The sequence below is a fragment of the Astatotilapia calliptera genome, chromosome 6 (genome assembly GCF_964374335.1).
Source record: "Astatotilapia calliptera chromosome 6, fAstCal68.1, whole genome shotgun sequence".
Taxonomy (NCBI): Eukaryota; Metazoa; Chordata; class Actinopteri; order Cichliformes; family Cichlidae; genus Astatotilapia; species Astatotilapia calliptera.
This window is the reverse complement of record NC_137427.1, coordinates 17,681,161-17,692,234: the sequence shown is the minus strand read 5'-3', so window position 1 is coordinate 17,692,234 and position 11,074 is coordinate 17,681,161. Positions and strand designations below refer to the sequence as shown.

Genomic DNA, 11,074 nt, shown 5'->3' with positions numbered 1-11,074 from the left:
ACCTCTGCCAGGAGGCACAGTTCTCATGGATAGAGCAAACATCTGGAGGAACACCTGCACTGTACAAATCATATCAGAGTTATTCTAGCACCATCAGGAAGGGCTTATGTCTATAGGCCACAGAAAGTAAAAATCACAAGAACATATCTGCTATCTATCACACTAGGCATGCTTTGCATTGTTGACATTTTTTAACAGTGGCCTGACAAAAAAAAACAACAACTGAAAAACAAGTGAAGAACTTAACAGCTTCTTTTAGCTTCATGCAAATCAACCAACAATCTTTACCAGATTTGCATGTTAGCATTAAAAACCATGTCTTCATAACTGTAACTTTGGCAGTATTATAAGACAAATGTAGACATAAATGCAGGCACTAAACAGTTTTCTTGCTATAGGAGCTAAATTAGCTGGATACATAACAGCTGTGTAATTTTTCCTTATTTTAACTATAGTCGATGTGAAGGGCCAGTGAGAGTGAGGCGATAGTCATTCTTAATCACTGGTTGACAGGAAAACAAACAAACAAACAAAACAAAACAAAACCTTACTGTTCAGTGTTTATTAAAGGTTACATTGGGTGCACTATTACACTTGGTGTGCTGGGCGTTATTGACAGCTTATTTCTAACAGTGGTGTGACATTTAAAAAAAACCCTGAAAAACCACATACCAACTTCTTTTATTTATAAGTCACTGGTGGTCATGACTTTGAACAGTTGAGTCTGCTGCAGTAAAAATCAAGCTGGAGGACAGGAAAGATTCCCTGACTTGATGACCTCTGCCAGCAGGCACAGTGGATACAGCAAACCCCTGGAAGACGGGTTTATGGTTGACTGCAGAATGCCTTTAGGGCAAAGACAGTTAAAATCACATGAAAAAAATCTGCTGTCTGTCACACTAGACGTGCTTTGCATTATTGACTTTTTTTTTAACAGTGGCCTGACAAAACAACAACAACAACAACAACAACAACAACAACTGAAAAACCATTTAGCAGCTTCTTTTAGTTTTCTGCAAATCAATCAGTATCTTTCCATTGTAGCTTAACTGGATACATAACATGTAGAGAGATTACACGGCTGTTAACTATGACTGGCAATGTGGAGGCCAGATTAGTGTGAGGTGATAGTAACTCTTAACCACTGGTTAAGAAGTATTTATTTAAAAGAGGCATTGTGTGGAGGTTAAGCCATACTGAGACGGGCTAAAGTTGAAGTATATAGGTCAATGCCATTACCAGATGTGAAATGAGGGAGGCTGACTTCCTGCGATACTTCTTCGCTTAACCACAGCTACACTAACACAGTAATACACACTGATGCACTTAAGAATGCTGCAGGGTACTAACAGTGAAAATAAATTGAAAACCCATTGGAATGTTTTAGAGAAACACTTTATTTCTTTTATGAAAAGAAACACAAATTTTGCTAACGTTTTCTTGTTACAAAATATATATATAATTTACAATAGAGATATATAAAATATGCTCACAAATACATCAAGTTCACTACATACATTTTAGTACAAAAAACCCACAACCTCATTTAATCAATTAAAGTCTTGAATGACGTAAGAAAAAAAATCATTCAGTACCTTTAACTGAAATGTTCTGTTAACTTGATGAACGATGAAAGGAAGCACTGAAACAATTGCTCGGTAAATTTATACCAGATTAGAATGATCTGTAACTTACAAAGGCAGAAATATTTTAATCCATAAAAATTGTGATGCAGCTGAATGAACGTTTTCCTAAGGTTGTCTTCTTCACAAGCTGCAATGTAAAGCCTTGACATGATGCAACTGCAGCTGATTTGGTTTCAGTTGGAGTTAAGCTGTCAGCCAGTGGAAAGTAAACATTACTTGTAACATTATCTTTCAGTTAATCCCATGCTAAGTATGCTGACATTTTGTAAATGCAGCAGTTTTTACTGCAGATGTCAGGCTGACATTTCAAAAAAACTGGACACGACCCCAACAACTTTCCACGTCTACCGCAGATAGGTTAACCATCTGTCATTTCAAAACTGTCAGGGGGTTTTAATTCCGCACCTCCTCTCCCACATACTTTATTTGCATTCAGCATTCAGTAATTTCAAGAAGGGTGCCACCTCTTTCCTGTCAACTTAATTCCTTTGCATCACATACACAGATATGTGTAACCAAACATCTACGCGTGCAAATCTAGCACACGATCAGTCTTCGAACCAGCGAAATCCAGGTGTCTGCAGATTACACACTGTAACTGTTAGGAGTTTTAATTCTGACTTTAAGGCACTTAAGAAACTGCAAGAGGAGAAACGTTAGCCTCCATATTATTCCAGCAAGTACATAGTTTTCAGTCTTTCACTCTTTGAGTTTACAGAAGCATCCTTCTAAGCTTCACACAAAATACAGAAGCCCAGGAAAATAATTGAGTCCAAGGTTGCATATGTCAGTGCAAATTAATAAAGGAGACATATTGCTAGCATCATATACATAAAAACCATTGCGTGTTCACATTTGAAATACATCCTTTGCTCTCTGGTTTGGTATGCTTCATCAAAATGAAATTCGGTGATTCAGTTATATTGCCATAACTGCGCCACACTGTCAAAGGTGAGTCATCGTCTTTCATACGCCCCCCTTTCTTTGTCTCTTTGAAAAAAAAAACCACAGAACTGTTTCTCAATAGTGTATGTGCTACATATCCTCTATTGAGCGGGAAACCCATTTACACATTTTGGACACAGTCAGTCAAAGTCTTTATGACTTGAAAAGTTTGGGGTATAGGGCTTTAATTGTAGATGGAGTGGTGATGACATTTCCAGACGAAATGGTGGTCTCCAGACCCGGTTCTAACTTCTGGGAGGCCACCTCAGTTTTACTGAAACTGCACTCCAGGAATGGCATCCCAATCTTCTTCACCTGCCCATCCGACGTCATTAGACACGGCCGACAGAGGAGCCTCAGAATGGCCCTCCTCATGTCCTTACTGGTCAGTGTGTAGATGATGGGGTTGAGGAGCGAGTTGATAATGGCTACTCCCAGGAAGTACTCAGCCTTGTAGAGCACAGAGCATCCACGGATGGGGCAGGAAAAATCTATCAGGAGGAGAATGAAAAGGGGCAGCCAACAAGCGATGAAGACTCCCAAGACAATGGTGACTGTCTTGAGGAGAGCAATGTACTTCTCTGACTTCCTGGCTAAGCCCTTCCTTATGCTGCCTGACAAGCCGAGCCGCTGGCGCTGTGTGTTGGTGCGGACGATGCGGAAAACACGCACATAAAGCACCACGATGGCCAAGAGCACAGCGCTGAAAACAGACACACAGCACAGAATGTAGCTTTTGGCATAAAGCGGGAGCACCGTTGAACACTGGTCCAGTCTGCGGATGCAGTTCCATCCCAATATTGGGAGGATTCCCAAAAACCCTGCCACGGCCCAGCTCGCACCAATTAGTGCCAACATGCGTCCCCGCTTTGCCCCATGATACGGCCTCATGGTCACCATAGTGACATGGCGTTCAATCGCAATGGCTAGTAGACTAATTATAGAGGCAGCCAGAGTGATAAAGACCCCTCCCTCCCGGAGGAACCACATCACTGGTGTCAGTTTTAAAGTATTTTTTCCCGATAGGAGGATATTGACCATGTAGGCAATACCAGCCAGCAAGTCTGACAGAGTCAGGTTTCCCAGCAGGTAATACATGGGCAGGTGGAACTTTTTATTCCTCCAAATGGCAAGCAGAACCACAGTGTTCTCCAGGATGATGAGGACACACACCACCAGTAAGGCAATGCTTTCAGGTTTGAGCCTATCACGGTTGCTCAGCTTCTCAGTGTAGTTGTAATGCTTTTCAATGACAGATTTGTCCTGGTATTCACAGAAGAACTGCAGGTAGCATGAACATGAGGGAGTAGTGGAGGTGGGGGGTGAAGCTGAAGTCACTCTACTGGAAGAATTTAAAGCCTCCATGCCTGATGTTGCTTTTCTTCTATTCTGTGTGCACTCAGTAGCTACAAAGTCATCTTTGATGATATGCTTTCAGTAGTAGGAGCGGTGAAGAATTTATCAAATGGATACCCACTCTCACAGAAAATGCCAGAGCCCTTTCAATACATAGAGGGATTACATGCAGCATATACAGTGTAATCCTCCAGGATCCTCAGATGTTTTCTTTGCCCCTTTTTGCCAGCAGAGGGTGGTTTTGAGCTCTGCCTGGTTAGAGAGCTTAGACATGCACTGCAAAAAGACATGAGAATAGAGCATAAAAATGATGGCAAGATGAAATGCAGAATCAGTGAAATTGAAAATAACTGCTTAAAATTGTCACAGTTTTAAATGTACATATTAAAGTGGATATTTACTGGTTCCATAATCTGACATTTGGCCCAAAAAGATTGAGCGCATCAAATCTGATGAATCCAAAGAAACCAAAGTGTAGGCTGAACATATGAAATCTATTGCTGCATCGTCTGACAGATACATGTACAGGCAAGTATGAATGCATATTCAATTTCATTTAACTTAGGCTTGACCTCTTGTTATTCACTAAAGCAGATGAGAGAAAGTAACTATTGCTGTTTGTGTGTGCTGGGCTGAATAAGATGCAGAGAGCAGAGGGGTAAATTTAATGTCAGACGGACATTTAGGTTTTGCAGCTGTGTATAAACTAAATGCCAGTTACTCTAAGGTTGTTAGACAAGAACCATCACACTGTGTGCGTTTGATTTGACACACATGCAGCTCATTTTCATTGTGTACATGACGTGTGTTTGAAGCTAACTTCACATATGCAAATCTACTTTAAACCCTCAAAGTTTAATACAGAAACAGCACGTCTGAAGTTTACGCCATTGGCCAATTCCAATATAAATACACTGATGGATTTAGCCATTAGGCTGGATACAGTCAGGGGTGATTAAGTTTACATTCTTTTCAGTCTCTTTTTGTGTGAAGGATTTTTCCCCCCTTTTTCTTGAGTCATGTGTTAACATTTAAGGCTTGAACTCATTTAGCTCACTGGCAAGAATTTGGGAAATGAATGCAACATGAGCATAGTGTCTGTGTGTCGGCTCTCTCCATTGTACAGTCATGATTTACATAATGTAGAAAAGTATGAATGAAGATTATAAAAGCATACCAGGATTTCTGTGTCAAATGATGTCACTATGAGCATTTGTATGCGATAACTAAAGCACTTTTTTTCTTTCAAAGATTTCAAACTTCCTGGAAAAATGTTTTTTTTTCCCTGTATATCACTTAGAGAGAAATATCTATAAATGTTAGTTAAGATATTTTGGCATCCTTGCTTATCCCTGGTATGACAGTGATAAAAAATACAAAAAAAAAAAGAAAAAAAGCAAGGTTAAGATGTTACAAATACATTTTTACGCAAATCAGGAAAATATAAAGCCTGTGTTCTAAACTGTATAAACAAGCCTTAACTTCAACTTCAACTAAAACAAAGTGTCTAAAGAAAAAATGGTAACAATATTGTCAAATTTTGAATCAGACATGGGAAACACAAAGAAAGAACGAAAGAAATTACCTGGGAAATGTTGTAGTATTACTTTTATCCTGCACTTCATTTGCTGTTCAGTCATCAGAATCCAGACAAGCACACCAAGTAAGTCACAGTCAAACTGACGAGGCAGAGGGAGTGAAGTGCGACCTTAGCTGAAACATGCATCAGCTTCGGGGGTTGGTCTTAGCCTGAACTGTCTCTCCCCCTTACATTCCCTCTCTCTTCTTCTCTCTTGCTCACTCTTGCACATTTGCACAGATAGTGTGTGCGCGTGAACACATACAGAATACATGCAGATGTGTGCCGCTTCAGATGAGCTGGTGCAGAGATCTTTATCACATTTCATTGTATTCTGTGAATCTCAATATACGACATCGGTAGTCGTGATTATAGTTCAAGGTTCATGTTGTGTTAGTGATGAACCAACAAATATAAACGGATGATATCAACTGAATTTTTCTTATTTCATCACAAAGCCTTGCCCTCTCATTAAATATAGAAAACATAATGACAACATAGGAAATGTTTCTGGGTCTCTGATTAAAATCTAAACTGCCCTCATTTCCCTTTAAGTGTTACCGCTATTATTACAGGTGCTGTTAAATAAAGGGAAAAAAATCCAAAACTAGGGAGAACACTGACTTAACACATACATAATCATAATTAGAATCATTTTTAAGTATTTATGTGTTCCCATGAATAACTGCTATGCTACAACTCTTCAGATACATTTCGTACACTGAAACTTTGCAACTACTTGGAAAAAAACTGGAAGAACCAGTTTTGAACACTGCAGCAACAGTCCCACTCTGGGCCAAGTGAAATAAGGACATCGAGCTTTTTTTTCTGTCAAGTTCCACAGAAATTCGATTTAGCCGTCTCATGTTATCTGTTCTAAAAACTCTACTTTTACAGTGAGGGAAGTGAAAGGAATCTAATTCACATGGTTCAAGCCCACAGTGACATCCCAGTTCTCAGAACCTGATTGTAGCATGCTTTGACACGCTTCAGCAGGTTACCTGTGAAACCTCCCCTGCAGGGCTTGCAGACCGTTTATCAGAGCTAAACAAAGCAGGGGAGAGGTAAGTGTGAAGCAATGCAAGTTAAACAAAACTTTTGTTGGTTTGTTGTGGGTTTCAAAGCTGACACTTGGAGTTGTGCAAATGCACACACTGCTCTGTAGAAGGAGAAACACTGAAAGTGATTGAATGCATGTGAAAAAGCTGTGTAACTCAAATAACTTTCTCTGCCCACAGGTTCTGACAGTTCAGATTCCTGCTCTTTATCCGTCTGTTCCTCTGATTCGTTACACCACTGTATTCAAACAGAGGCTACCTTCTACCGAACCTGTTTGGTGTGGCAAATATAACTGGTTTAGCTAAAGGATTTGCAAGCTTCTTTGTGTATATCTGTGTCAGCATGTGGGCAGTGCATAACACAACAATATGTGTTTGTGTACTGATAGCATTAAGGGTTGCCTCACCTGATAAAGGCCGTTAAATGTGACTGCTCACACGCTGACATGCATTAATGAACCAGTGGTCACTCAAATGCAGCCGTTAAAAAAGGGGGCAGCATACTCAGCAGTAGAAACATGACTTTATTCCAGGTATAGCATAAACTTCTTTCTTCTTCACAAAGATGACTGTGAGCTATCTGAGTTACTGCAAAATCAGCAGGTTTCCATTCCTCTGTTCCATCCAGTTAATGTTGATATTATTTCCAGTGTGTTTGTACCTTTTATCTATTTGTAGGGCAAGTAACACACAAAACTTTATCTGGTCTTAATGTTTTTATGCGTTGGTGTATAAGTTACATGCTTTACTCACACTTCCTGCTGTCTGCACCGCTGCATGTAGGGGGGGATTCCTATCAGGAGATCATTAAGGGTAATATCCTATGTGGGTGAAAACACATCAAAGAGAGGTGTGGGTGTAGGACACTTATGCTCATGTCTCATTTCGTTTTGAATGCTGACACACATATTTTTTGAGATCTTTTATTTTATATATGCTGTGGTTTTTAAACAACTGAAACATACACTGCATGCCTCTTCCTCTTGACATGTATTTTTGACATATATGTCTGGCCACACACACACACACACACACACACACACACACACACACACACACACACACACACACACACACACACTTTCAGCTAAACCAGGTCTACTTGGGTGTGGATTTAATGTTGACTTATGTGACCACAAGGATCTGTAAAGGAGGTTTATTTCACTGGGCCGCAGCCAACCGGCTGATTTGATTCATCGAAGGAGTAATGGCTTCTCTAAGCTGTCTGCATGATGTTTCAGCTGTAGTGTTAATATTCTAAAATCCCTGATGTTTTGCAGCCTGTGTGGACAGACATCTCTGTCAAAAGTTAATGAACACTTGGAAAATCGAGGAAACAAGGACCACCTACAGTCTGAGAGCTAGGAAAATACTGTAACTCTTATGGCACCATAGTACATATTTCACTTTGTAAAGGTGAAATTTGGCCTACACATGAACCTAAGCCCTACTTCTTTGCAGTGCAATAAAACTTTAAAATATCCCAGACGTTATTTCACTGCTTCAGCTTTTGCTTGTCAGGCATTCAGAACGGCTGGGGTTTTGATTACCTAAGAGGAAAAGATATGAGCATGGCATACTGGGCTTTAGAGGACTATCTAAATGGTCTTTGCCTGCCAAGAAGCTAGGGTCTCTCTGAGGCTATCGCACAACTGACCCTCCTGCAATCTATCACCACTCAGGCCTCAGTCCTAATCGACTGATAAGTTTTTCAAATCAGGCAAACCAGATCAGGTCTGTAATCCTAGGAAAACATTCCTCATTAGTTGCTATTGTGCTCCTTTCTCTTTTATGTCCCTGCAATACTGATGTACACAGCAGCACTCTGTCTCTCTTCTTTCCCCATTTCCAGTTCAATATATTTTCCAATACACTTCCATACCCAGTCAAAAGATGCCCTCATTGCATGACATAAGACAGTTCAGCTTTCTCATCACTGCATTGTTTATTTGGATTTTCCAGCCAACTTGCTGTGGTTAAGGGGCCAGTGAAGGGTGAGGAAGATCTCTGCTCTTTTGAAGTGGCAGCAGGGCCCAGTTGCTTAAGAAGGAGGGATTTGTTGAGGAATGGGGGAGGCTGTGGGAAAGACAGTGCAAGCGATCTGGTCATCTTCTGACAGCAGCAGTGAGGAACAATGAGTCATCACAATTACGATCCTGTCTTGCAGGAAATGACCACCTAGTGCTCCAATTACAGTGATAACACCAGATAACATCTCAAAGACAAAAAGAATCCAGTGCAGATCCCTGCACGTGTTTGTGAATGCATGCAAGTAAACTTCTGTTTTCAGAAACAGACATCCAAACCAATCTGCAGGTTTTATACAGCAGTTTCCATCCTCGACTACAGGGGTGGTTCAGGTCACTGAGCGCTCTTTTGGTGATCCATTATTTTTTCTCTCGGCTTGGCTGTGTTTCAGTGCTGAAGTTTTGTTGGGTGAGTGTGGCTGCTTTCTGGTTGCATTCAGTCCAGCACCAGCCGACTACAGGCCTAATGAGATCCAGATTTGAGAGCTTTCCGGGTTTAGAGTGAGATACTGACACCCTTTTGGCTCCAAAGGGTTGCAACCATACCACTCAACCATCAAGATGCTTTGTTAATTCCTGCAATGCCAGAGTTAATGTTCAAACTGTGGTTTGTTTCCCGACATGGAAATGTTTCAGCCTTGTGTCAGTTAGACTTTGTATGATCACACTTTCACGCATTCATTCGCCCATGTCTTATTTGACGAAAATAAAATAAAAGGTTTTGTGGTAACTGTCAAACCCTCAGTTAAATTATAAACTTGGCTTATTCACAGTTTTTACTCATATATATATATATTTATACATCGATCGATCGATCGATCAATAGATAGATATACATAAAACCTTAAACTTCAGGTGGCAATAATCATAAATTATGATTACAACATGTAATGTAAAAAAAGGTGCTCACCATGACAAAACCAGTCAAGTCATCCACCTATGCAGTTTGACTAAGCACTGGGAGTGTGTTATCATCAGCTTTTGTTTGGGTTCACTGTCACTCCTCGGATCAGCTCTATTTCCCTTAAGCAGCTGTTCTCAGTGGAATAGTTTAGAAATCCCTTTGGACCATCTGCCCTGCATCAAAGCAGACATACTAAAGACCCTGTGTTCTATTTGTTTGCGTAGCTTTCTGGTATTATGTGTATTCAACCAAAGCGGAAACTACCGGGATACATTTGTGTGAAATCTTTTAACAAGCTCAGATTATGATAAGTGATAGAGACCAAAAAGAGGAAGAAAAGTGTAACAAACAAGTTAATACCTAAGATCATTGTACAATGTGATTTTTTTAAATGAAGATAAATAGCCAACATTTTCCAGTTGTTTCAAATATTTTTCACACTGCCTAAGTGGTAGTTACAATACAGCTATGTGTGTAGTTCCCATTAAATGCAACTATGACCTTAATGCTTATTTACTGTATAGTTCAAGTGACTCATGCTGTTTCTGTTATTGATTTGATTTCCATACAGACAATTCAGTAAACAAGGAGGCTAGAGGAGGACTATATCAGCTTTGAGAGCTTCTTGGATTCATTGCACACTTATGAAACTGAGGAGCTGCTGGACCTGCTCAAGATGCATGAAGGCATAGTCATAGTAGAGCATTTAGCTGATAAAAAAACCGGAAATTTCCCTTCAGAGTTGGTAGAGACTAAAGCAAAGTTGGAAAGATACTGAATTTTGGATTTACATACACTATGTGATAAAAAATTTAAATACTACAAATATTCAGTTTCCTGAAAAATGTGGAAATAAAGTACTGCTGTGTGCTAACTATATCAGCCTTTCTGGTCATCATTTAACACCTTGTATTTCACAGAAAGTTTTTAAAGTTCATACTGAATTTGCAAAATGTATCCTGACATATTGAAACTGCAGCGGAATTATCTTCCAAACATTTTTTTGAAACACGCTCAAACTCATCTTTCCAAACACACATGAATGCACACGAATTCTGCCCTCATGGATATCTCCAGAGACTTGATGGTAATCAGAGGAGATGGGCGGACAAAGACATTACAACCGCACGGCAGCCATACGGATCCCTGTGGGACGCTCACGCTTAGGTTTTTTTTGCTTGAATGATTCCTGCTCTGTTTCTTTTAGGCCCCTTGAAATTCCATCTTCTTGGAAAAAAAGAAAGAAAGCAGGGAAAGCACAAACCAGTAAGAATGTAAATGAATCCCAGATATCCAAGCTTTGGCCTCTCTCTGTATCCTGAAATCATTTGTAAGAATGCCGAGCCAAGGCGCAGATAAGGTGAGAACAAGAAGGGCTCAGAGACAAGCTCGGACCTGAAAGCTTTTCCTTTTTATTTCTTTCTTCCTCTTTTAATCTGCTTTTTTATTTAGTGATCTTGACTTCAACACACATTCTTTTCACACCAGTTCTCTTTCTGCTCTTTTAAAATCTCCATTCAAAAAGTGTTTTACAAAGAGAAGGACTCGGGCAAAATGGG

The 11,074-nt window shown here is 40.0% G+C and overlaps 1 protein-coding gene and 1 long non-coding RNA gene across 2 annotated transcripts; one reads left to right on the top strand and one right to left on the bottom strand.

The window, feature by feature from the left end:
- Positions 1 to 1,379: 1,379 nt before the first annotated feature.
- Positions 1,380 to 5,671, bottom strand: s1pr5b (sphingosine-1-phosphate receptor 5b). The gene is made up of 2 exons (XM_026170673.2): positions 5,533 to 5,671; positions 1,380 to 4,223 (listed from the first exon to the last, which is right to left on the bottom strand). Exon 2 carries the CDS (start codon positions 3,954 to 3,956, stop codon positions 2,745 to 2,747), a length of 1,212 nt encoding a protein of 403 aa, XP_026026458.1. The 5' UTR covers positions 3,957 to 4,223; positions 5,533 to 5,671; the 3' UTR covers positions 1,380 to 2,744.
- An 824-nt stretch (positions 5,672 to 6,495) lies between these two features.
- Positions 6,496 to 10,392, top strand: LOC145429437 (uncharacterized). Its single transcript, XR_013909664.1, has 2 exons — positions 6,496 to 6,590; positions 10,087 to 10,392. It is a non-coding gene; the product is annotated as an uncharacterized LOC145429437 (long non-coding RNA).
- The last annotated feature ends 682 nt before the right edge of the window (positions 10,393 to 11,074 follow it).